This window comes from Elgaria multicarinata, chromosome 21, assembly GCF_023053635.1.
Source record: "Elgaria multicarinata webbii isolate HBS135686 ecotype San Diego chromosome 21, rElgMul1.1.pri, whole genome shotgun sequence".
Classification (NCBI taxonomy): Eukaryota; Metazoa; Chordata; class Lepidosauria; order Squamata; family Anguidae; genus Elgaria; species Elgaria multicarinata.
In genome coordinates, this window is record NC_086191.1 from 10,984,946 (window position 1) to 11,012,370 (window position 27,425).

General features: G+C 47.4%; 1 protein-coding gene across 1 annotated transcript; it reads right to left on the minus strand.

Annotated features, from left to right (window-relative positions):
* Window positions 1-16,543: 16,543 nt before the first annotated feature.
* MPZ (myelin protein zero) lies at window positions 16,544-26,565 on the minus strand. The gene is made up of 6 exons (XM_063145621.1): window positions 26,343-26,565; window positions 20,992-21,158; window positions 19,712-19,925; window positions 18,870-19,005; window positions 18,376-18,433; window positions 16,544-17,286 (listed from the first exon to the last, which is right to left on the minus strand). The coding sequence occupies exons 1-6, from the start codon at window positions 26,407-26,409 to the stop codon at window positions 17,182-17,184; spliced, it is 747 nt and encodes a 248-aa protein (XP_063001691.1). The 5' UTR covers window positions 26,410-26,565; the 3' UTR covers window positions 16,544-17,181.
* Between the last annotated feature and the right edge of the window lie 860 nt (window positions 26,566-27,425).

Sequence of the window (27,425 nt, forward strand, 5' to 3'; positions counted from 1 at the left end):
TGACACAATCAACACTTCCTCTTTTTCCCAGTCTGAGTCGGAGTCCCCTCCCACATCACTCTCCACCTCTTCAACAACATAAGTCACTTGTGAACGGGCCTCTCGTAAGTTGTAGGACTTCGTCAAGGGTTCCTGATCAACTTGGGCCTGAGGAGGAGGCTGGAGCACTGGGGATGGTTTCTGGGGGACAACAGGCAGACACTGACTGGTTTTCTCTTGACCCTGTCCCACTGAATGAACAAGAATACAAGTTGTTACATGTATATCCTGTTGGAAAGTCCAGTGTGGCTTACAGCAGAGTTGCATCATACAGAGAAAGCATAGCAACGTAGCATTTGCTGGTCTAGCACATAGCAAATGGCCTAACCAAATGAGACGATGGAAATCTAAATGACAGAACGGAGATCTGATCTCCAATCGCTTTACATTATAGTAAATAGTAGTCACCAGTCAAGAGTGGAGGAGGAAGAGTCGGTTCAGGATTGTGGAACTACAGGAGTGGTGTTTCTTTAAATGTTCCCTTCCCAGTGTTCCGGGGTCCAGAAGAAGTCCCTGCCCCTTCCTTGGCCCCACCCACTTTCTCCCAAACACTAAGCATTTGATAGATTCCCAGCTTTTGTGTAGTGTCCCCCACACTCTGAACCACTAAAATGCCTCTCCTAATGTTTACTTAGAGTTTCAAGCTACAATATGCCAGTATTTGAACGCTGCCCTTTTCTGTTTAGCCCTTCCCCCTTTCCTTTAGCCCTGCCCCTTTGCCTTTGGCCACGCCCACCACTGGAATGTGGTCCAGAGAGCTTCTCCAGAATGAAATTTGCCCTCTGGCTTAAAGAGGTCCAACTCCCCTGGCTGAAAAGAAGAAGTCTGAAACAAGAACCGCTGGAGGATATATAAATGTAAAGCAGTTGAGAAAAAGGCAGACATACCTGGATTGCGGTGCAACATTTTGCAGTTGTGCTTCCCCAAATACTTGGTCTTGCAGAACTGGCACGTCTCGGGCGTCATGGTGGGCACGATTTTCTGATCAGGGACCTTTACCATGATTGTGGTGCCTGGAGGCAGTGTTGCTGGGTTCAGGACAATCAAGTCTGTATTTGGAGCCATGTTTACTGGGCTGAAGTTGCCAAGCAGGATGGCTGACCCTGGACTGTTCAATGGGATTGAGAGGGTCACCAGCCCGGAGCCCGGGGCCACCAGCGGGAAGGTGTGCGGCGGTTGGGAAAAGGGCCTGGCCGTTATTGGGGCTGCAGGCCAGGGCCTGGCAGGAGCGTTGGAAGACGGCGAGGCAACTGGTTGAACTGTGCTCGTAGGCTGAGCGATGGGCACGTGTTGGATGTGCTGGCCCACATTATGACCTTTGGTTCCTAGAGAAGGCTGGGATCCAATCACCATTGTCACAGGTTGAGGCAGCTGTGGGAAAACAACTGGCACCAAAGGGCCAACTCTACGTGAGGACCCAGGTCCTGCCACTGGATGAGTCGCCAGCACTAAGTTCTTTGATCCCGTAGGAGGCCTTGGATGAACTGGATTCTGGGTCAGGCCCTGAAGCCTAACTTTTACCTGGGTTGGTAACGGAGAACCAGGTTGGGGCAATGGCCTCTTGGGGCATTTAGCTGAACCGATTTCTGATGCTTGTGTGGCAGGAGCTTTTGATTGGGGCGTAGCTTGGGCGGGATTTGAAGGCCCGGCTGTTTCGTTATCTGGCAGCACAGAACTGAGTAGGCCTGAGGCCGCATTTGGCTGCACAGGCCGGACTAACTCCTGGGTAGTGTTTGAAGGCTGCTTAGGCTGTTCAGCACAGGTTGGATTTGAGGGCCTGCTTCTTTCCTTGCTTGGGAGCGTGGTGTTGGCTGGAACTGAGGGACGGTCAGTGGAGGAAGGCTGAACTACTGCCTGAGGAGAACCAAAGGGCTGCACCTTTGGGCATCTAGCACTGCCAGCCATGTCTGAAGGAGGCGCCAACCCGTCCTGGCTGCCGCTTTCAGGAGGCTGACCGCCCTGGGCTCTTCTCGGGCAGCGGTGCATCCCAAAAGCCCCGCAGCGTTTGCAAGGAGCCGCGTTGTGCAAGGCCTTGTGAAACATGTACTTGTACTTGAGGGTGAAGACTTCGCCGCACTTCTCGCACACAAAGCTCTGGTGGCGCTTCTGGTGCTGGTGGAGGAGCCGGGTGCCGGCAAAGGTCTTGTCGCAGTCTTCACAGCGCAGTAGGGGCCGGAGGCGCTGGGCGCCTTTTCCAAAGATGTGGACCTCCATGTGGCTCAGCAGGCTGGCCCGGTTGAAGAAGCAGCTATTGCAGTCCAGGCAGGAGAATGGCCGGATACCTTCGTGCTGGCGCAGATGGGTCTCCAGGTGGCTCCTTTCATAGAAGGCCCTGGGGCAGAGGGAACACTGGTGCTGGCGCTCACCTGTGTGGGAGAGCTGGTGCTTGGCAAAGTTGGAGGCGTCTGAAAAGGACTTGCCACAAGCGTGGCAGCCGAACGGCTTCTCCCCTGTGTGGATGCGCAAATGCTTCCGCATGTTGCTGCTGTTTGAGAACTTCCGGCCACATTCGGGACATGGGTAACTGCGGTCACCATCTGGCAGATTCACTTGCAGTGGAACGTTGGGAACCAGCTCTGTTTCCTCTTCTTCCTCCTCGGGTTCCTCTTCCTCCTCCTCACTTCCATCCCCAATGGGTGACCAGTCTTCCTCAGAATCTCTGTCAGACCAACCGTTTTCTTCTCCCGAATCATACCTAATGGCCTTGCTTTTTTGGCGGAAATTGTACCGTTTTGAGGAAGAGCCTTCTGGACTGGAAGCAGAACTTTCTGAACTCTCGTTGGTGTGACCTAGTGCAGAAGAAAAGAAACATAGTTATTTTTTATTAGTATATCAGGACTCTGCCCTTTTTTCCTCCAAGGAACTCAAAGCAGCTTCCATGATCCTCCTCCTCTCCATTTTTTATCCTCACAACAACCCTGTGAGGTAGGTGAGGCCTCCCAATGAGCTTCATGGCCATGGGGGGAGCAGAACCCAGGTAATCCCCCAGGTTCTCCAGGTAGGGCAGGAAAACCTCCTTCCTGAAACCTAGGAGAGCTGCTGCCAGTCAATGTCAACAATACTGGCCTGGATGGCCCAAGGGTCTGGCTCAGTCTAAGGCAGCTACCTATGTTTCTAGTGACATTTCTATCTCACCCTTCCTCAAAAGGAACTGCAGGAGGTGCTCACGATTCTCCCCACCACCGATTTACCTTCACAACCACCCTGTGAGGTAGGCAGAGCAAAGCCAAGTAGAGATTTGAACCCGGGCCTCTCCCACACACACACACACACTGGTGAGAGAAAACCAGCTGCAGCTAACAACGCAGGCAGGGATGCACTCACCTGCCACAAGTCGCTGACAGCCCCCAAGCGCCTTTTGGTCAGTGAACTTCCATCTGGACTGGTCCTGGCGCTCCCGTTTGCTCCCGTCAGCCTCAGTGCGTTGTCTCTTCCTCGGGGGAACGCCCGCCTCGTCTGCCTCGCTGGAGCAGCCGGCACCTGAAGCCCTTCTCAATTCCTCGCAGCTGATGCTCAGCCTCCTCAGGAGAACGTACGGCTTCTTGAGAGCGACCACCCTGCCACAAGGCAGCATGGCCATGGCTACGGAAGGAGAGGCGGGCCTTTCGGGCAGCACCTCCACCTTCACGCGGCTTCTGCAGGCTGGCGCAGCTGCGGCTCGATTCTGGCCCCCGGCTTCCTCGACGGCCACGGAAGCCGGCAGCTCTTCCAGTTGTGACAAGTAGTCTGCAACAGAAGAGGACAAGAACGATTTGGGAAGGGGCCATAATTATTATTTATTTATTTATATAGCACCATCAATGTACATGGTGCTGTACAGAGTAAAACAATAAAATAGCAAGACCCTGCCGCATAGGCTTACATTCTAATAACTCAGCATAATTTCTGAGATCCCAATTCAGCTCTACAGGGCTCCCAAAGTGGCCACACACCACCCTCAAGCCCCCTCCCCCCTGCTTTTTTTTTTTTGCAGCTCCCCCCCCCCATTCTAAAATGTTGAATAGCCTCTCCTGATGCTTAATTGCTGGCAGCCAGAGGTTTAAGCTAAAATGCACTTGCACTTTTGGCCCTGCCCCTTTTGCTCCACCCACCACTGGAATGCGCCCCTCCCCCCCAGAGCTTCCCCAAAATGAAATCCACCCCCGCGCTCAAAGAGTTCTGACACACCTGGCTTAGAGCTCTTTCCCCCTCCTCTACTCACTGCTCCGCAACCTCACCTTGCAAAGCTTCTCTTTCCACTCGCTCCTCGTCGTAATGGGGATCCTCCCAGATGTATCCATCGTTGAGGTCCCAGGGGTGACCCTGCCGCCACTTACCTAGAGAAGGGGAAATACATGAGGATTTATTTATCTATTTAAAGAAGAAGGAGGAGGAGACAGGAAGTAGCAAGACAAGCATTGTAGCAATCCCTTCCCACCCTGTAGGTGTTTGTTAACCCTTTAGCCTCAGGTCAGTGACCTGTAGCCTGAGTTCTGCTAACATAATCTACATCACATCTCCCAAAATCTTGGCCTTTCCAGGGTACAGGAGAAAGCTCTGACAAAGACAAGGGAGGGACAGCTAGTCCCATATCAAGGGGCTCTTTGACTGGAAACGTAGCCTTATCATTATCTTCTGAGTCAGAATAGGAACCTCTAGCAGATCCTCCACCTCCCACGGAAGTCTGAGATTACAGGAACAAGCTCTTTGACACTCCAGCCAGCTCTTCCAGAGGGCTGGAGGTAACAGATCATGGCTGCCTACATAAGGCTTCAACTTGCTGCTGAGACGATGTCCTCCTATGTTTCTCATAGGTCAGAGCACCAGCCAGGCTCACTTGGTGCTCTCCATGGTCCTGTTGCAGCTGCCCTTTTACACAAGAGGGCTTCTGCCTTGGCCTCACTTGGTATGCCTAACAGGACTCTACTGACCTGACTCAACCTGGCCTGCCTCCACCTACATCATCTGGATCTCCTTGCACAAATCTGACCCTACTAGTTGACATTAGCTTCCCCTGTGAGTTCAGGTAACCACAGAATGTTATCAACCATCACATCTTTAAATAGGCTGTCAACACATACACACACTCTCTAAGTACACTTTCTGTACAAAAGGCTCTCCGAATATGCCCAGGGATAGCTGCAGATGGGCTTTCTCTGCAGTGGCCCCACACCTCTGAAATAAGTCACCTGCCACTCCCAGCATAGACAATACTAAGCAAGATGGATAGATGCTCTGACTCACTATTAAGGGAGTTTTCTGTGGTCCCAGATACTATTGGGGCATCAGATAACAGGCCACTGGAGAGCCCAGCTTGAAGATCAAACACCCACCTACCCCACACCCACTCCTCTGACCATCATCCTCTTCCATGGCACTTACTGATCCTGTCGGTTTCGGGGCTCAGGTCTTCGTCACCTATCGATGGCCAGCGTTCCCAGGATGTCATGAGTTCTTCGATCTCTCTGTCTAGTTCCTCTGATTGCTCATCCAGTTCGCTCCTCCAGACTTCGAGAGATAATCGAGGAATTATCACGGATGCATGCTTCGAATCTGCAGGATCCCAGAAAGATGGAGAGAGAGAGATTTTATGAAGCTTGAGTTCAAGATCATCAAGCCAGTATCATGATAGTTTTATCTAGAAAAAGACGTTAGGATATAAATCTTATTATTTTGTTTGTTGTGGCTATGGGGATTTGCGCTTAAAAAATTACCATGACACCAGTATTAAGAGCCTACTGCGGGAATACCCCGATTCAGACATATGCAATGCGGCAACTCAGGAGCAGCAACTCATACAGAGGTACAATGGAGAGCCTTCTTTGAATGCCGTGTGAGTGCCTGGCAGGTTCAAACCACAACTGATGGAGAGCGACCCAGGGGAACTAGGAGGCCAACACGAGATGAGGCTGGGCCAGCACCGTGGACTCACACAGAGAGACAATGGGCAGCCTGCTGCATGCGGAAAAGGGTGTTTCCACTTCCTAGGAACATCGCATCTTCATTTCCCAAAATCCTCTCTGTTTGGATCCACCACCATTTCTCCAAAATGACATTTGGCCCTCGGGCTGAAAGAGTCTCAACACCCCTGATTAAAGGGAAGTCCCTAGAACCCAGTGGTACCGGGCATGCAAAGTGTCCCCCCAAGACCCTCTGTGTCCCCAAACAGCTTCCCTGAAATGGAATTCAGCTCTCAGCCTAAAAGAGCTTCTGCAGCCCTGCCCTACACGCCGCTCCGCTTCCCATAGAGGCACCCAGCCCGAGGTGAAAGCCAAGACGCTGGCAAACACAGGCCTTTCCAACTGGTGCCAAACAGAACAGCTGCTTCAAAGGCAGAATTTATCGCTCATATCCGCCCAACCAGCTGACAAAACCCCCCAGAAATCGAGAGAAGTAAAAACGACACAAGGATCACAATTTTCTTACTGGCTGGAGGAGGAGAAGGCAACAAACATTTCCCAGCTGTCCTGCTCTCTTGGGGAGGTGAGGAGTCATAACCAGGGGACAATGCAAGAGGCAGCTCATGCCGGTTACTGTCCAAAGGAACCACAGCAGGGGAGATACCTATGACACCAAAAAAAGCAAAAGCAGCCATGTCAGACATAAGAAAAACCCCAAAATTTGTATTAGTGTTCATACCTTGATTAGGCCAACTCGAAGATCAACCCCTCCCCAAAAAGAGGGAGCAGGGAATGAGGAAGACACATCCTGCATGAAGCCATGGAGAGATGCACGTCAGAGTACCCCCAACATGGTGTCCATGGGCTCCAAGGTCTCTACCAGGCTCCCTGCCCCTCCTGATTTTTATTTTATTTCCTAATAAAATAGCGGGTGGTTCATTTGTCCGGCAAGGTGATTTTTGCCCTGTCCTGGACGGGGTTGCACTCTCCCTAAAGGATCGGGTCCATAGTTTGGGGGTGCTCTTCGATCCAGAACTGTCACTTGAGGCAGTGGCAAAGAGCACCTTTTATCAGCTTAGGTTGATATACCAACTACGCCCTTATCTGAACAGAGATAGCCTAGCTACAGTTATCCATGCTCTGATAACCTCTCGTTTGGATTACTGCAATGCGTTATACGTGGGGCTGCCTTTGAAAACAGTCCGGAAACTTCAGCTGGTACAAAATAGGGTAGCCCGTTTACTAACAGGGACTGGCCGGCAAGATCACATTACGCCAGTCCTTTTACAACTTCATTGGCTGCCAGTCCAAGTCCGGGCCCGATTCAAAGTGCTGGTATTGACATTTAAAGCCCTAAACGGTTTGGGGCCAGGTTATTTGAAGGAACGCCTCCTCCCGTATGTACCTGCCTGGACCTTAAGATCATCTACAGGGGCCCTTCTCCGTGAGCCCCTGCCAAAGGAAGTGAGGCAGGTGGCTACTAGGAGCAGGGCTTTCTCCGCTGTGGCACCCCGGTTGTGGAATGAGCTCCCCAGAGAGGTCCGCCTGGTGCCTACACTGTACTCTTTTTGTCGCCAGCTGAAGACCTTTTTATTCACTCAGTATTTTAACACTTAATTTTAACTTAAATTTAAATTATACTGTTTTAATTCTGTATTTTAATCTTATATCAATTTTGCTGCGTGGTTTTATCCTGGTTGTGCTTTTTATATTGTATTTTGTATTTGTGTTTTTAACCTCTTGGTTGTTTTATGATGGTTTTAATTTTTGTGAACCGCCCAGAGAGCTTCGGCTATTGGGCAGTATAAAAATGTAATAAATAAATAAATAAATAAATTTAAATTGGGAGGGTACCTTGCCTCAAAGCATAGAGCTGCTCTCTGGCGCCATCTTGTATTTGGGAACAAAAGTATGGTTTTGCACTTTGGAGCTCACCCTCCCCACCTCAGCCTTACTTTTCTTTTAGCCTCACCACTTTGCTTTCTGGGAAATGAGTGTTTTGCCACCAGCCCCTGCTCATGGCATCCATTTTGTGATAGCACCCACAACATCCGCTCAAAGTTCAAACTGTGCCCACAGACCAAAAAAAAAAAAAAGTTGGGAAACCCCTGGAGTATATACATGAATAAACTGAACTGGTATCGGGCATCTTTCTATGTACTATTTTTCTTCTCCAGGTTTAACATGATTTCACATTACAATCCTAGACCTGTCTGTAATAATACTCAAAATGAAGCCCCTGTGAGGAATTTTGCATCAGCTACTTTGAGGGCAAACAATTATTCACCTACATGATGTAGAATTGTGGGCTGCAGCCCAGTACAGCACCCTTTCCTGGAGAACACGGACCTGGCCATGGTTACCCATATATGAGGAACATCCAGCTGGACTACTATGCCATGTTCTACATGGGGCTGCCCTTGAGAAGGGCCCAGAGATCTCCATTGGTTTGAACTTCATCTCCCATCAGCCCCAGCCAGAACAGGCAAAGGTGAGGAACGCTAGGAGTTACTATCCAAAACATCTGAAGGGTGCCATTTTGGGGAGGGCAGTAGGGCTACTGTGGCAAATAAGAAGGAAGGGGTGGAACACGTTTCTCACCATCAGCGCAAGTCGAAGGGAATGAGGCATCCGTCGGAGGGCTCGTGGAAAGCAGAGTGTGGACCCGAGGCTCTGACCAACGCCGTGTCTCGGAAGCCCTTGGCCTCACCAGAAGCCCACTGGGATCTATGCTCTTTACTAGCATGCTGAGCTTCTCCAGGAAGGAGCTTGAAAATGGCGGATCAGCTGCAGAGTTGCCGGGTGGGGAGAGGAAGAAAGAATGCGGTCAAGCAAAAGAGGTCAATGTAAGCAACGCAGGCACCTTTTTATTCCTGTGGGGAAAGGGTGGGTAACTTGTCACCCTCCAGATCAAGTCTAGGCATGGCTGGGTGCCTGCCGAGGGCCCACATCCCCTGTAGGGGCCCACCATCGAAAGCTCCCAGGACAGGCTCCTGCTTTTCAGCACTGCAATGTGCTTGTTCACCTCCATCATCCCGTCTGCCCATGTCCAGGGTGGAATATAACAACCTTCACCCAACCTGATGCCCTAGGGATGTTTTGGCTGCAACTTCCAGCATTCCTGAGCCAGGACTGGCAGCAGTTGTAGTCCAAAACCTCCCTCACAGGTTGGGGAAGGCCCGACCATGGTTGAGAGCTCAGAGTTGAGATTAGAATCATAGAATAGCAAAGTTGGAAGAGGCCTACAAGGCCATCGAATCCAACCTCCTGCTCAATGCAGGAGCAACCCGTAGCTTTATACTGGAAGCTGCCTCATATTGAGTCAGACTATTAGTCACTGTTAGCCCGATATTGTCGACACTAATTGGCAACAGCTCTCTGGGGATCATTTTTTCGCCTTACCTGGAGTTGCTGGGGACTGAACATGCAAAACAGCTGCTCTACCATTGAACTACAGCCTTCCCCTGTGGTTATATACTGACCCTGCGCCAAACAGCCCAGAGAGCTTCGGCTACTAGGCGGTATAAAAATGTAATAAATAAAATAAATAAACCCGAGTAAGGCTGCTATACAACCGTGGCCACAATTTGCTAAGAGAGGAAACAACCAGAAAAGTGTCTTGCGAACCCTTAAAACGCCACTTTATTGTGGTAGCCAGTTTCCTGGAGGCAACGCCCACTGAACTAAACAAGAAGCAAACGTGTCAGGCGGCAAAAGTGATCGCAGCTGGAGCAACCTCCAGTCCTTCGCCGGGCGCACCGCCCTCCCCAAACGCGGCGCGCTCTTTCAAATCTCCCCTCTCCAAAGCCGTGCGCCCTAGGCGCACGACCCTCTCCAAGCGGCGTCTATTCCGCGTTTTACAAACCGGGCACTCGTTCCCCTTCACACCAAATTCCCTGATGTACAATCCGGAGAAAAGGGGAGCCTTGCCCTCCACCCCCACCCTCAAGAAACCCTAGAAATTTAATTCAGATTTACTCTTCGGGGGAGGGGAGGACAAAGAAAAGAAACTCAACTTACCTTGCATTGTGCTTCTAATAAAATCGGCTCTTGATACTAACCGGAGATCTGTCCCCACTCGTCCTCTCCGAGTTACTTAACTTCAGCCGGGATGTTTCGCTCAAAAGGCCTTGGAGGGCCTCGCCGATACAGAGAAATCAGGAGGCCGGATGTGGATTGGGAAGGGTGGAGAGTCGAAGGATGGGGCGACACTTGAAAGCTGGATAGTTTAGATTAGCTTTAGCCACAGGATTGCGACGGGGGAATTCCAAGTTCGTTGATGGATAAGGCCCCCGGGGCATTTTGATGGGTTGGGTGGGGTACCAAATGTTCTTTACCATACCAGACGTTGGCGCGAAGGAAGTTCAAGGAAATTCATTCCTATCTATAAATTCATTGATATCCTGCAGGTGACAGACTTGACCTTGGGGGAGCTAGGGGTGGCGACAGCCGACAGAAAGCTCTGGCGTGGGCTGGTCCATGAAGTCACGAAGAGTCGGAAACGACTGAACGAATAAACAACAACAACAACAACACATAATAATATTGTGCCTTTCAGTCATTTTTTTTAAAAAAGCATGTTTGTGTGATTTATTTATTTTTAAAGAAATGAATGAGACTGGAAAAGGTCCAGAAATATATAACTGGTGCTCCTCCAAGAAAAAAAAAATGGACTTCTAATTCCAAAATCCGTATTAGTGTAAAACTTTTCTTAATAAAACCACCAAAATATGCAAGCTTCAGATTTCTACAGGGGCTATCTGTAGGAATATCTGCATATTCAGAATCTTAAGTGTTTCCCAACTATTAGAACACAAAGGGATCACTCCAAGAAGCTGATAGAATCTAGAGCCTAAAGCCTAAATTTCCTTTCCCCCTTTCTAGCTCCCAACCCCATTTCATTTTGTGTCATGTTTTTCTAGACTGTAAACTGGTTGGCAGGGACTGTCATAAGAATTAAAGCAAGCCGCCTTGAGAGCCTTTTCTGGCTAAAGAACAGGATAAAAGTGCTATGATTAGATAGATAGATGATAGAAAGAAGATGGAAGATAGATAGAAAATAGATAGAAGGAAGATGGATGGAAGATGGATGGACAGATGGAAGATAGACGGTTGATAGATAGATGGTTGATAGATAGATAGATAGATAGATAGATAGATAGATAGATAGATAGATAGATGAATCAGGGCAAATCAAAGGAAGGACTTCTTCACACAGCAGGAATGTAGTGATGGCTACCAATTTGGATGGCTTGAAAAGGGATACATTCCTGGAGGGAAAGGTTATCACTGGCAATGGTCATCATGTGCTACTTCCAGTATCAGAAGCAGTAAGCCTATATGTACCAGTTGCTGGGGGACATGGGCAGGAGAGCGGTCTTAGGTTCTTGTTGGTTGGCCTAATAAATGCCTTATACCAGCCTTCCTCAACCTGGGGCGCTCCAGATGTGTTGGACTGCACCTCCCAGAATGCCCCAGCGCCCCAGGTTGAGGAAGGCTGCCTTATACTAACATGGGTTTTGGAATCTTACTTATGGTCAACATGGCTACCTTTGCTTCATTTTAATGGAAGTGTCCTAGCCCCTCAACAATAATCCAAGGAGATCTTGGATTATGTGTTTCATGCAGAATTACATTTTTAATTATTTATTTGTGAAATTTATATCCCACCTTTCTACTAAAATAATGCTCAAGGCAGCTAAAAATAAAACATGAGGAGGGAGGGACATGACAACACTATAATTAACTTTGTTAATTTTTTCAGAGAGCCAGTGAGGCAGAGTGGTTTGAGTGTTGGACTGGGACATGAGAGACCTGGGTTCTAATCCTCACGCAGCCATGAATGGCATGGGGAGACTTTGCACCAGTCTAACTCCCAGCCTACCATCCGTTACAGGGCCATTGCGAGGATAAATTCAAAAGGAGGAGGATTGTGCATTACACCTTGGGCTCCTTGGAGGAAAAGGCGCAACATAAACGTAACTAAATAGTTAATTAATTTTGAGGTGTTGCCACCTTATGGAATTCTCTCCTAAGAGATATGAAGTTGGCTTGCTCTGTGGGCTTTAACCCTGCTTATTTTTAAATTGCTTACTTTTAAAGCATTTTTATAGTTTCACATTGTTTTCTTTTTCTTTTTATTTACTGTATTTTAAACTGCTTACAGATCTTATTATATAAGCAGCATCCAAGTATTATTACTAAATGAATAAATGTTAAACCATCTCGAGAAATTGAAAGGCTACTAGGAAATATATTTATTTGTTTTAAAGAAAGGTATTAAAAACCCAGCCAATAATAATTTGTCTATTAAAACACAAATAAAAATAAAAGCAATCAGAAAGAAAGAACAGCACATAATGAACCAAAAAGAACCCTCCTGGACTGGAGCACCAAGAACTGCAGCTCTGTAATCAAGCACATGCTTGTAACCCTTACCTGGAAAAGTCCCAGTATCTCCAGAGAGAGAGGAGTAAGAAATCTTGGACAGCTGCTGGCTTAGACGATCCAGTGGTTTGACCTAGTATAAAGCAGCTTCCCATGTCCACACATTAGTGATGGAAGACTCCACCCGCCCTAAGGAAGGCCTGATTCTTGAACACAAGCTGGGAAAAAGGTTGCCAACTTTTCTTTTCTTTTACTGCCCCAACTCCTGTGACTTTGACAACAACGACCCATGACGAAACACAGCAAGTGAAGCTTTCGCATGGAGACAGGTGGATAGGAGAGAAGCTTAAATTTGCTTCCTTTCTACATCTTAGGTTGCAATTAAAGGCACAGGAGCAGGGCTGGTTTTTAAAGTTGACCACCTTAGTTGCAATTGTTTCAGAGCTCAGAAGTGAGTGTTTCCGAGTCCTGCTGGTTTTTACTGCTGGTTGCTTCCTAAGTGAAACTTGCAAGCAAATGCATTTAAAAATGCTAATAGGACACTCCTGGGGTTTGAGATGTAATCAAGTTGGTGGCCATTGTGTTAACTAGCTAGAGCTAATTGGATAAGCCTTTTTGTTAGCAATGATGAGTGAGTCAGGCATGGTTTACATTTCTAAAAGGAGAGCTGTAAGTAGATTGTAATTCCAGCTTTCTACACTTTAGCTAAGACAGAAGCCTGTAAGAGATGCTCTCAGCCAAGATGGGAGAAGCTGAAATGCTTGATTTTAAAGGGAAACATATCTATAGTGGGCATAAGGGAAACCAGGTGAAACGGAGAGAACCTGTGTGTGTTGGGGGGTCATCTCTGGAAGTATTGGGGCATAGCATTTTGTCAAAGCTGGGCAAGTGGGATACACTGAGCCCCCATTTCTATAGGGCTCTCATGGGGGGCATTTTGGGAGGCCCATAGCTCCTCAAAAATGACTCCCAGGCCCCCCATGTCCTGGGGCCCTCAATAGGGGCTATAAAGTCCCCCACCTCCCAGAGCCCCACAGGATTCCCCAAATCCCAAAATCTCCATAGGTCCCCAGAATCCATTTTGTGCATAACCTGAAGGATTGTTGTCGCAGTAGAGTGTGCTTCAGCTACATGCTCAGTCCATTAAATAACATGAAAATGTGTTAAATAACGTGGTTAAACCAGGAGAAAATTCTTGTTGGATTTCCATCATTAAAAATCTCATGCGGAAGAGACCTTGTAAATGTTATCGGAACACCTGTGATGCATGTGACACAGATACATCTGTGTAAAAATTTTAAAAAACACCTCTGGACTTCTGAGAACCATACCTCTGGTCTAGTGGTGAGCAGCGACCCAGGCCACACTTCACATCTGTTCACCTTGGACTCTGCAAATTCCTGACCTACGAAGAGATGGACCCGAGATCTTTCCGTTATGGCCATGTGTACCCACCCTATCCCTCCAACCAGCCTCTTTCCATACGTTCAAGTGCTCTCAGGATTCCAGAGATTGGCAGGAAGGCATTTCTAGGCTGCTACAAGTTACTGTTAAAATCGCTGATTGCCTTCTAAAAGAAGCTTGCTGGCAAATGCATTTTAGATGGACTAGCACAACACTCCTGGGGGTTGTGATCTAATCAAGTTGGTGCCCATTATTGTGTTAACTAGCTTGAGCTAATTAATTAAGCCCTTGATTGGTGATAATCAGTGAATCAACCAGGGCTTGGTTTGAGATGTGGAGTCGTTTACTTTGCCTTTCAGGGCAGGGGCAGATTCCTTGTCTCATTCAAAACCTGAACCATTCAGTGTCAAAGAGATGCAGATATTTGGGAGGGGAGGTGAATAGATCCTTTCGAATCTCTCTGGCACACAGCTGTCAAAGGCACAAATCAGACTGGCCTGAAAAAAGCAACAGTCCCTTGTGCTCTTTTTGTCTTCATTTTGATTTCACAAATGTTGGACTTCTGCTTTTTCCCTCCTCCCTCCCCAGGCCTTTCCTTTTATGTCATGTCTTTTAGATTGTAAACCTGAATTATTATTATTTATTATTATTTATTACACTTATATACCGCTCCCATAGCCAGGGCTCTCTGGGCGGTTTACAGAAATTCTAAAATTGTGGTAAAAACAAGTATACAGAATTTAAAACTCTAAAACACAGGAACTGTCTCAGTATAAATCGATGTAAGCTGCTCTGAGAACCATTTTGGGCTGAAGAATAGGGTAAACACTTATAAATAAATTTGGGCAAGAAAGTTGAGAGCAGGAAGATAGACTTTGCGAGTTTTTCTTTAAAAGGCACAGCAGGAACAAATGGAAGGAGCCTGTTAAACATATTTCAGCTGCTTGTTTACACCAGGATCGCAGAACACAAAGGAGACTGTCTCTGTGTAGAAATGTCAGTCTTTTTATTAAGTTTTTTGTTTTAATTGTGTCATTTTTGGTTGTTGCTGTTTTAAGCAAATGTACATAAAGTTGAGAAAGCCCCACCACCCCACAAAGAAATAAAAGAAACACACCACCATACATAACATTAAAAACAACAACGCAGTTTAGTCTTCTAGGACTTTTCACTGACAACATTATATGCTACACAGAAAGCGTATGTGTATGTGTGTGGTTTGCTATATACATTTCTATAGCATCGCACATTGATGCTGTAACATTCCCCGCTCACAGTGGGTGAGCGAGATTCTCAAAGGTCATAGGAAGGGAGCACATACGTGATATGGTAGAAGATAAAATAATTTGTCCAAGCTCAGGTGGGAGATGGGATGGGGCCCATTCCTCAACAGTATGGCGTTTTGCTGGCCTAGCGGAATGGCTGCCCTCCAGAAAATTTGTACTTGGCGGCTGTCAGACCTACTGAGTTGTGGAGTATGTTGTCATGGGCAACAGGAATTAATCTGAAAATGAGGGAGAAGAGCCCACAAAAAGTGTGGGCAGAGAGAAATGGAAAGACTGAGGCCTCAAGAAGGGAGGTTAACCACGTGACGTCATGTGGTGTTCGGTCACAAGGAAGAAAGGAAGACTCACAGAAATATATCTATAGTTAATCATAATAGTACTAATAACAACCCTCCTGTAGATTGAAAATCATACTGTAAGATATCATCATTGTTGAGAGGGCTTGTCCAGGGATGGCTTAATTCCCCTTCAAGGGGGTTAGAGAACAACGTCAATGATGTGGTCAGAAGTCAATACTGGGATGTTCGTGTGGTCTTGAGAAATGGATGTGTGGAAACCTGCCTGAAGATATTTCCTGATCAAAGCTCTTTTCAGCTTTCCTCAGAATCCTTCAGAGGTTTTCCCCAAACAGAAACCTTCACAATTGGCCTAGGATTTTGTTCTGCGACAAATCTAGCGTCAACCTAGAGGTGGGCGACACCCCCTCCCTGAGAAATTTCGCCGGTGGCCTTGATTGAACATGTTCTCATTTTCCTCGAAATCCCTCAGATGTTTCGCCCAGTTAGGAACCTCCAGATTTGCCCAAAGCAAAAATTGGTGGCAATTGGATGGTTTGGTGAGACAACGAGAAGTCACACCTGAGGATGAAAGTAGGCACGGACGGAGTAACAGCAAAATATTACGGCCATTTCAGAAAACAAACATTTTCACCCATGTCTCCCCTAACCCGGAGCTTAGAGTATTGGTAAAATGGGGCTGAGGCCCTGGGAGAATTAAGTAACCAAGGGTGGGAAAGCGTGGGCTATGCAAGGGAATTAAACCATCCTTCTGAATCTCAGAGACATGTATACATATATTTGATCCTTGGATTAAAAAGAAGGGGAAAAAGAAAAATTACACCTGTGCCCGGGTCAGCGAGCAGAAGAGGGTTGTCACAGACGTTTGAGCAGTAGAAGGCACCCTTGTCATATGGTTTGTGTGTCTTTTCTTGCCAATGTTTAAGACACCGGGATTTTTGAGGGGGGGGATACTTCAGGGATGGGACACTTGGCTATCCAGTCCTCACAACCTAGGCCTAGCGACTGATGGGAATTTGGGCCCCTTGTGGCTCAGGTTGAAGAAGGTCCGTTCCCCATAAGAGGAAGACCAACGCTTCATTACTAGAGAGAGTTAAATCACCAGAGAAAAAGCCCTGTTCTGTTTCATATATGTGTCTCATCTCCATTTACAGCTTTCGCACCGAGGCTTTGGTGTTACTGTGGCCACACAGGGTTACTTGGCAGGTCACCGACCCCTCAGAAGGAGCTGTGGAGAGCAGTGACACAAGGCTTTGGTGTTAACTTCCGCAAAGCATGGATATAATGGTGTCCCAAGACTTTTATCTGGTCTGTTTCTGGACTTCGCAGAGGAAGACACTCCTCATAATGAGAGGGAGCATAAGTTGGATCGTTGCCTCTGATGATTTTACCTCAGTTTACCTCATTCTTTTATGTACACACAAAGTCCTAGGTGTTATTAACAATGTTAAATGGGTGTAAATATACCCTGTGCTTTGCTATACATATACGATGTGAAAATCTCTCCGTCAAGGTTAAGGAGAAAAGAGGAGCAGGGACTGAGGAAGTTTCTTGGTGGACAAGAATTGGCCAAAAATCCCATCAGCCCCTGACTAGATGGGCTAATGAAGTACTACGGAAACAAAAAGCCATGAGGGTTGGACGAAGGGGAAAGTATCCCAGGCCTCCGGAAGCGGAGGCCTGGGATCATTCCGTCCTTTCAAATCACTTTTCCGAATCACTTTTGATGATGTTCATGAGCGCATTTTTGAGGCTGTTCTTGCTGGGGGACTTGACGGCGGGCTTCAGGCCTTCAGCCTCGAGCTGGTCCCTCTTCAGTTCCATCTCGATAGTCATGACGACCTTTTTATCGCCCGCCTTCTTCGGGGTACCTTCCCTGCCTGCTAACCGCTATTTCTTATCCTTGCGGAGGTCGCACAGGCCTCCCTTAGACCTTTTGTCACTCGCTGACTTGGTGAGGCGGCTGTGGTCCAGCATAGCGTACAGGACGGGAGGCTAGAGGAGCAGGGAGGAGAAGAACCCAGGAGAGGTTTTGGTGTGGGGAAAGAGACGTCCGTCACAAGCAAGAGCCTATCTATCTACATCTATAGGCATGTCCGGCCATAGAAACAATCCTGAAATAGTCTCCGTGCTATATGTGGCACAGCAGGGGTGGACAACTTGTGGCCCTCCAGATGTTTTGCCTACAACTCCCAGCAGCCCTAGCCAGCCTAGCCGACAGTGAGGGCTCATGGGAAGGAGTTGTAAGCTCAAACATCTGGAGGGATACAAGTTGCCCAACCCTGTGGTAGAATAACATTGGAGCTGTGTCAAGGCCAATCCTAGCATTCAACTCACTATGGGTCCCGTCACTCACAGTGATGATCTTTGTCCATTTTCTATTCAGTTCCCAGGAAGAAGTATGGTTTGCTGTTGCTAGGCAACAGTGGAGTCCTCCCCATCCTCCCCAGAAACCCACTCCAGGTTGCGGCAGATGATGGGAAGGGTGGTGTTTCCCTCCTTCTCCAAGATTTTCAAGCTCCTGTGTGTAATGCCCCACCCTTTGCCCATTTTATTAGTCCCTGCAGCTTCCAATTCTGCAGCTCCAGATTCTGCAGTCATCCCACCCCCTTCCAGGATCCTCATCCCAGCCCCCATTGACCATTTGGCCGATTTTCTCTCTTAGAACTTTTCTACACAAGGGTGTAAATCATCTGTGAATCAGGTGTAACTATTTTTAGTTTTGTCACAGAATTGAGATCCAAGCACTACACAAGGAGTGTTTTCTTTCCTGCTTTTCTGCTACGTAATCTCTAGGTAGCACTGCGGTGTAGCAAAATAGCGCAACACACCACAGGAAATCACGTTTTCTTGCGCTTTCACAGTTAAATGCTGCATTTCCCCTGCTCTAAAAAAACCTAGTTGAAAGTGCTGGTTAGACACAAAAGCTAAACTGGGGGGTCACGAAGTAGACTAAAGAACCTGTAAACAACCATGAGTATTGAATGATGGGCACACGATAAATGCCTTGTGTAGAAAAGTCTTTAAACCATCCCAAGCGTATTCTTCTTCAGGCTCACTTCCTATTCATTCTCTCACACTCACCTGACGGCCTCTTTTTGAAGAATCCTTGCCCAGCCTCAACTTCCCTTTCTCCATTGAGCTAAAATGAAACGAAAACAGAAGCACTTCATTAAACCGTTCAAAAGGTCCTGAATGTTGGGTACCTTTCTGAGCATGCAAGCCCTTAGATTGGAGACTGGAGACTAGGGCAGGGGAGGCAAATACAAGTCATGGATCCCCAAGCATGCAGCACCAAGGACAGCCATGTGGGGAAGGAACGTCTAGGAATCACTAAAGAATTCCCAGCGTCCTTAGAATCTAGTAAGAAGTGTAAGAAATGGAAGTCTAAGAGTGAGTAAGTAGTAAGTGTACGCGTAAGTAAGTGTCACTTACTGTAAGTGTAAGCAAGTCTAAGTGTGAGTTAGAAATAAGTGTGTGTGTGTGTGTGTGTGTGTGTGTGAGTGAGAGAGAGAGAGAGAGAGAGAGAGAGAAGTGTTGAGGGTGACACCCCTTCCGTCACATCCCCAGTGCTTTACCTGAGCCTCCGTTGGAGAGTTGCTTGCCTCCTCAGCCAGCAACACCTGATGAGATAGGCTATCACCAAAACCACAAAGACCACGAGCAGAACACCTCCAATGATGGCGCCCAGCACCACGCCGTACCTGGTAGGGACTAAGAAGACAAAAATAGGAGAGGCCCATGTTAAGATGCCTTATCCCATGCACGGGGCAATTATCCAGAGCTATTTCAGCCCTCCGGCAGGGAAGCGTTGCACATGTGGGACACTGATCCATGAAAGCAGCGGGGTGTCTTCATGATGCCACTATGGCCTCTTGTTCCCTCAAAACCCTGAGCGGTGGGAATAGTAAATTCCACCCTCTGCCCGGCCTTCCCGCGACCTACCCCGGGCCTTGATCTTCCCCTGGGGCGCCCCCAGCCTCACCCTGAAGCAAGGTCACCACCGACAGATGGAGAAAAGAAGGCGGTGACCTCGGAGCAAAGGAAAAAGTCAGCGACTTTTAAAAAGCGCCGTTTTGCCGGTGGGGGGAGCCCATGGTGGCTGCGAGCTGGCGGATGCATCATATAAACAACCCAGCGCCAACACGCAGCCACTATGTGCTAAACAGGCTATATAGACAAGTCCCAGATTTTTGAGCAATACAGATCTGAACTGTTATCATGCAGTTGACTTGGTTGCATGCGATGCTACACATTCAGGCACTTTACACATCTGATGATAGCATTTCCAAATCTGCAGACTTATACACAAACATGATGCAGAGGTTCCTGCACCAGGAGCAGAAGAATCACGGGCACTTTCAACCGCCTTTCATCTAAGAGTATTTCATCCAGGAGTCTTTTCATCTGAAAACATTACCATTTTCAAAGACGTAGAGCACGACCTGGGACGATTTCCCCACGATGTCAGGGGGGTTCTTAACGTCACAGGTAAAGGTGCCGTTGTCTGTGTACTCCAAGTCATGGATGACGATGGAGCCATCTTTCCAGCGGGGGTTCCCGATAAATTCAATGCGGTCCTTGAAGACTCCAACGTTATCTATATAAGCCTGGCCTTTGGCATAGTGGAATATCTGGGCGGGAGGCAGAAAGGAAAGCATGAGCGGAGCAACGGAGAACAATGCGATTGGCCTGCAAAAAGTCCCAGCTTCAAACTGCAGCATCTCCAGGTATGGCCGGGAATAGACATGGAGTAAATATATATTTAAAATAACCTAGGAGACAGGCCTGGCCAGCCCCAAATTATAAAAGATTTTACAATGAGAAAGAAGAAAGGCCCAGGGGTCAAAGCTGAGTCTGCTGGCCACTGCCCCCGTCACAGCCATTTGGGGGACACTTGGCTATGGGCCCCCAAAATGTGGCACCCGAGACCCCCACCTATCTGCACCACTATTTTCCGGAAGGATCTCAACCAGCATCAGTTTGGAGTCAGGAAGGGGCATTGTTAGGCCCTGGCCCCGAATTTCTTTCCCAAAGGCCTGGATCTATTTCCCAGAGCCCTGAGGGTCTATTGGTGGTAGTGGATTTGGGGGGGGGGGTTCTCAGCTTAATTGCCCTGCATGGGGGCAATTTTCAAGAGGAATTGCAGCTGGGAAGGGGAAAATTCAACTCTCCCCCTTCCTACAGGCTTCCACCCACTCCCCACCAACCTTCCCCTGCACGGAAATCACATTTATGAAATGCACACACACACACACACACACACACACTTTTTCATTGGTTCAGGATAACCTGGGCTATGAGGCCAATGAAATGAAGAATTTATTTTCTCTGAGATGATTTGGATGAGACATTAAGTGGCTGGTTTCGCCTCCTGTGAAATTTAAATACATCCTAGTAATTATTTCTAAATGTGCGTATGTAGATATAAATTGCCATGTGCAGACTTTTGTGTCCTATGGGCCTGTCGCGCCTCTCCACACACCCACCCAAGTCTTTTAAGTGCTTATCATCGCCCCTGGGCTCAGGCAGAGAAGCTGGGGAATCAAGCGTGTTTAGGGCTGAATCCTGATCTCTAGGGAAAGAGGGTTTGGATCACACCGGATCACACACCTCCCTAAGGCTGCATCCACCAAAGAGTGTTAGCCTCTCTCTCAGACAAGGTCAGGAAAAGCATGCGTTTCTCAAAACAGGTCTTACCGAAATGGCGTCTCGGCCGTTCTCTGGCTGAAAGCGCCAAGTGACTGAAATGTCGTCAGAGATCCATTCATTTGACCAGAAGGTGCAGGAAAGGGTCACCTTGGAGCCCACCGTCCCGTGGACTTCGCCTGCCGTGTAAACGTTAATGGCCAAAGTTGGAGTTAGCACTGCAAAGGAGAGGAAATTGGGAGCCGGCGGTTAGTTCCAAACCCTGCAGCAGCTCTGGAACCCAGGATCCCAACAGCACCAAAACACACATGCACACACCGCTCCCCAAGTACAGCGTTTAACAGCATTGATGAATGCAATGAATTGCTTTTGGCTGGTTCATATTCTACCTCTAATAAGCATGAATGATTTAGTATCAGCATGAATAATTTGTCTCGCGTCTGATTCACTAACTGATTCTGTTTAAGTAAATCTGCACGTTACTTCAAATCTCAATATTGGTACCTTTTTAGAGATAAAAAAAATTCTTCTATCCCAAGGGGATTGTTCAAGACAGCTTGCAAATAGGTTAACAACCAGGCAAAGGGGCTATAATTGGTCTCGCTTGCATTTGAAGCTAACCCAATGTGTCCGTTTGATCGAAGCTAAGAGGAGACCCTTGAAAGAGTAGGGTATACAGATAATAAATACCATTTTTAAAGAAAGAACCAAATGGTAAAACTACATAAAAAGACCAGCAATCGTTGTAGTCAGGTAAAGCACAGAGATCACGGACACTTCCATCAATAAAAAATATCATTCGGTTCAGTATAATTGTTTCAATATTTAATTTTTTTTCTTTTGCTTTGCCTCTTATAGTAGTGTAGACAGGCAAGGTTGTCTTTAAGAACAATTTAAGGAGAGCCGTGCTAGATTGGAGTCCAAATAATCCAGTCCAAATAACCCAGTATTCAGTTTCCAAGGGTGTTTAGCCAGATTTGTTTGTTTATCAAAAACTTTTCTCTACCGTCTTTCAGCCCAAACAAGGTGATTTACAAAACATAACACACAAAATCAACAGGAATCATAACAGAATTTAATCTAAGCATTAAAACGAAGGAGCAGAGTTTAAATGGTCAATCGCCTATTAAAAGCCAAGTAGAATTAGAACGTTGTCACTGCCTGCCCAAACACCATCAGGAATGGGGTTAGCCTCAACTCCTTTGGGAAGGAACCTGGGTGCTGCCACAGAAAAGGCCCTGTATCTCATGTCCCCACCAGACAAATCTTTTTGGGTGGTGGGACGGTCAATAAGACTCAGAAGGTGATCACAGCTTATGGGCAGGTACATATAGGAGCCCTTTCAGATATCTTGGCTCAAAAATGAAATAAAGAAAGCTTGGGGTAATCAGGGGCTTTGGTGTGGCAGGACCGTGAGCTCCATTCAGTTCCAGTACTAGAAACACATTCCTGGACTTAGAATCCTTTAATTTCTAGTGTAATCTGGCAAAGTGAAAGCATCCTTCCTTTATGGAAGCAGGGCAGGCTATGCGGCAGACAGAGGGAGCAGAGGGAAATAACTGTGGTGCTCAGTAGAAACAGCTGGGGACTGCCACCACTATCCACCCATAGGTGCTCTTGGAGGCAGCCCCCTCTCTCTGCCTAATGGTAGATCCTGCCCCTAAAATTGGGCTCTGCCATTTAAGCGCATTTATTTATTGATAGGATTTTTACCCTGATCTTCAGCCCAAAGAAAAGGGGTGAAGGACACTCCCAATGCGGCTGACAAAGATTAGTCATAAGGAAGTCCTTGCCCTCAGGCAGACAATCTAAATAAAAGACAAACACAAAAGGAAATGGGATTAGGAGAGAGGAGGAAGAAAGTAGCATCTCATGCACCAATTTCAAAGTTCTCATTGCTATTCTTTCAGGCAGGGAAGGAATAAAGGAGCCCCTGCAGCTATTTCTCCTCTGCAGAGTGAAAGGGTTGGGTTGGCTGCCACCTTGACATGTTATTCTTCCTGGGAGACAGGAGTTGTGGTCTTCCAGTAGCCACTGATGAATTTATCATCACCCCTATTATTATTATTATTATTATTATTATTATTATTATTATTATTGACCGACGCACAGCTGATCCTGGTGGGACTTTAATTCTTGCCCCCACCCCCAAAGAATCAAGTTGCCCTGGAGAGATGCCCAGGTATGCCGTAAGCTTAAACTGGCCAAGGCTGTGAGAGGAGGCCTTGCAGACCTACGCAGGCTTAGTAATTGTTCCAGGGGCCCCTGGCATGAGGTGGAGGTGTAGAAAGCGCCTTTGTTCAAGAGGAAGACTCAACTGGCCTCTCTGTCTTGAGAGACTTTTGTTCGGGGCCTCCACCCCCTCATCCATCCATCTGCAACGTAGGAGGTTCCCTTCTGCCAACACAGTGAAGGCGCTGCAGAACATTGCTGAACTACCCAGAAGCCTCTCTGGGGCGACATTTGGAATCACAGGGGGCTATTGTGCACCACACAATCCCATCCTTTTCTTCCACCCTCGAGGGGGGGGGGCAAATTCCGACATGGCGGGCAATTTCCTCGAGCTGGGAGATTTCACGCCTGCTCTTTTTTCGCCTCAGGCTCAAAAGGCGTCGCCATGCGACGGACGGGCCTGCGCGATGCCCAACGCACTGGCAGCAACGGCGGCCTCTCAGGCAGGCATATTGTATGGCCTGAGAGGCCTCTGACTTTTTATTAGTAGTCCGGACCTCCAGCCACCCTGAATTGGATAGACGAAAGTGTGGCGAGTTTATGATAAGAATACGTTAAAGCTGTCCGGTCCAAGCCATTAGAGCCTGCGGAATGGCAGCTGTTTTCTAATAGCTCTTGCTCTGCCTTCCTCTGCTCCCCACCCCCTTAAATCGATTCTCCAAAAGAGAACGGGAGCAAATCCCCCAAACAATCCAATTTTTATTAAATGCATTTCTTCTAGCACACTGCTTGGTTGAGATGGAAGCAATTTAAGTTATGCCTGAAACCATAACAGGGCTGGGTTTCTTTTCTTTTTTTAAAAAAAGGAAGTCATTATTTAATCTTTGTCTCTGTGTCAAGTCCCTCTGCTATAAGTTGAATGTCCTTCTTCTGTTTTATGTCCATGTACAATTCCCATTTTTTCATGTAAAGTTCCTGATGATGTGGTTATAATTCTGTATACTGAAAATGTTAATAAATTATAATGTAGTAGTAACAATAACAACAACAATAGGTTGGATCCAGGTTTAGTTGTCCTTAGAGAAGGTCCACTGAAATCAATCAGTCATGACTAACTTGTTCCATTGATTTCAATGGGTCTGCTCTAAACACGACTATGTCTGGATCCAACCCAATAATAACAAACTTAATAAGGATTTCGTTTCCCCAATGTGGTGCCCTATGGACTACATCTCCCCCCATTCCTACTCATGGACCATGCTGCCTGGGGATGGTGGGAGCTGAACTCCGAAACAAAGACTGCTAAAAGGCAATATCAATGCTTCCCTGTGCTTTCAAAAATTATTGGCACTTATGCCTCACCAGAAGCCATTCTAGGTGTAGCCATTCTAGATGTTTTGGACTACACCTTCCATCAGCCCCATCCAGCATGACCAATTGTACAGATTATGGGAGTTGTAGGCCAAAACATCTGGAGGGCGCCAGGTTGCCTACCTCTGCATTACCCCAGTCCCCGCCTTCCTCTCAGACCTATTGGCATGACACCAATCTCAGATTCCTCTCAGATCTATCTGCATGCCTAGCAACCAGCATGACACATTTATTTATTTATTTATTTATCTATTTATACCCTGCCTAGAGGTTACACAAAACAGAAATAAAGGAATAATCATAACAATGAGAACAATAAATCAGGCTAAAATACCAAAAGCTATTGAAAACAGATGAGTTTTCAAATGCATTTTAAAATCTAAGATGGAACTCGTAGTTCGTAGATTATTTGGAAGTGCATTCCAAGCAAACGGGGCAGCCAAAGAGAACGGGCGAAGCCGGGCAAGAGAGATAGAAACTCTTGGGCAGGAGAGCAACATAGCACTTGAAGAACGGAGGATACGAGGGGGGTGGTAGAGTGAAATGAGAGAGGAGAGATAAGAAGGCGCAAGACCATGGCATGCTTTAAATATCAGCAAAAGAAGCTTATATTGAATTCTATAAGGAATTGGAAGCCAATGGAGAGATTTCAACAAAGGAAAAACACAAACTAAGGAAAGGTTCAAAGATTAATGTGGACATTTAGAGGTGAATATCAACCAGCATAGCTACTCATTACACATTCCTTTCTTGCTATGGGCAGAGGACTCAAGCCACTGAGCTTTGGGAAAGCAGTCTTCCAATGCTTAAAATAAAAATAAATCAAGGTCACTTTACAGGGGGTTTAGGTTTTAAAATAGTTAAGAATCACACTGAATGCTAGTAACTGGCCACATGGTTACCATGCTGAATTTTCCAGTGGTCTAGTTTGGTATTCCATCTCAGAACATAGAACTAAATAGTCTTTCATGCCCACTTTGTGCCCAAATGCCAGATTATCTGTAGATCAGCCCCACAGCTTGACCCAGATTATGCCGTGGGCTATGAGCTGGAACAAACAAGGGACACTGGCTAGAGTGACCCCCTCTCCACCCCACCCTTGCAAGACACGGATTGGCAGCAGTTCTGGATTAACAAAAGGAAGGACTTCTTCACACAGCTACACAGTGCCCCAGCGGGATTCTCTGCCACCAGGCAATGGCCACCCATTTAGACAGCTTTAACAACAACAAAGGATTAAAAACACTCCTAGAGCATAGAGAATATAGATCATTGCTTTAAAAAAAAATCCTCCTTGTAAAAAAACGCTGAGGACAATTAACACAAATAGCGTTAAACGTAGTCACAGAACTAAGAATTGGACCATCCGCAATGAGAGGTAATGGGTGAAAACTCCAAGGTCAGAGGTTAGGGACATTATGGCAAACTTCCTAACGCTTAGATCTGTATGGTGGCTGGAGGCATTTAAACAGAGGATGGGCACAATCTGTCAGAGGAGTGCTGTGGATTCCTGTGCTTAGAGGGAGGGACTGTAACTCAAGGCTAGAGCTCCTACTTTGCCTGTAGAAGGTTCCAGGTTCAATCCCTGGCTTTTTCAGGAAAGGATAGGAAAAAATCCTGCCTGAAGCCCTGGACAGCTTCTGCCAGTCAGTGTCGATAACACTGGGCTAGATGGATCAAGGGTCTGACTCTAAGGCTACTTCCTAAATTCCTACTTAAACTAGCACTGTATTCAGAACCATGAGGACTAGAATTTTGCTTCCCACATTCCTATTCCTGCCTTGAGCAGGGAGGGGGTGGGCCTAGATGTCCTCTGGGTTTCCTTCCAGCTCTTTAAAACAACTGAGAAGTCAACTTACCCATTGTTGATACCAGCACTGTGAGCAGAAGGGGTCTCTCCTTCCCCATGCTGCCCGGAGACCCCATGGCTTCCTCTTTTTTTTTTTGCTTGGGGTTACTGTACAATTCCTAGCCACATGGAGGGGAAGACCCGGCAGCAGGGACCGCAATCCCTTTCTGAAGAGTGCCTCGGAGGGTGGCACCCTTGGTTTAAGAACCTGGCCGGCCTCAGAAGGATGCCGTCTCTGCAGAAACCTGGAGCCAATGGCAGCTTGGCATTCGGTTTCGGGGTGGGGTGGGGTCTTAGGAGCCAAGGTGGGGGAGAGAGGAGGAGAAAAAACCCCAGGGCAGAGAACAAAAGTGAAAGAGGGGCATTTATGTTTCCTGCTGGCGAAAGGCGGGTAAACACGCTCCGGTGGCATAGCTGGGCAAACAGCAGCCATTGTCAAGCCGCATTCTCGGCTGAAGGGGTGTGGGCGATGTCACGGCCTCTAGGAGGAATGCAGACTGGTCCAAGCGAGAGCTGGCATCCCTAAGAGGCGGAGGGACTCGACCAAAAAACCTGCAGCTTTTTGCCCTGCTGCAATGGTGCGGCTAGATCATTTTAGACCCTGGACTTATGGGGCGGGCGTGTGTGTGCAGCTTTAGACGGCCATGTGTATGACTTCAGTGGTGAAGCACACCATCGGTGCCAGCTCCGGATTTTGGAGGGCTCTTGGGTGTGCCCCCTCCCTCAGTGAGTCTGCTGTCCCCATCGCCCCCAACTGTGCTGGGCCCTCAGCCTCTTTCTCAACATGGCTTCCCCCTGCTTGGCAGGCAGGGAGCTAGTTGATAGTAGCACCCCTGGCTTCTCCTTCTCACCACCACCGTTGTCTGGGCCAGAGCGATTAGCAGGCAAACAAGCCAATTGCAAAGGGGAAGGCTTTGGCCCTAATCCTTGAGGTATCCAGGTCCAGACCTACCTCATTTATGCATTGATTAGCAATATTTATGTAACTCCAAAGGTACCAACTCTTTAAACCCTATGATCCTGTGTGCTAACTACTACACCACGCTGTCTCACACCAAGTACCATTTTGTAAAGCTCTGACACGCCTCCTCTT

Bases quoted from the DNA above. Each gene is read 5' to 3' on its own strand.
- MPZ (XM_063145621.1), bottom strand. From the start codon at position 26,409: ATGGGGTCTCCGGGCAGCATGGGGAAGGAGAGACCCCTTCTGCTCACA. The intron at 21,159-26,342 runs GTAAGTTGACTT...TCTCCTTTGCAG, and splicing joins AGTGCTGGTATCAACAATGG to TGCTAACTCCAACTTTGGCC. The intron at 19,006-19,711 runs GTAATGTTTTCA...TTGTCTTCTTAG, and splicing joins GCTCTACGTCTTTGAAAATG to TCCCTACCAGGTACGGCGTG.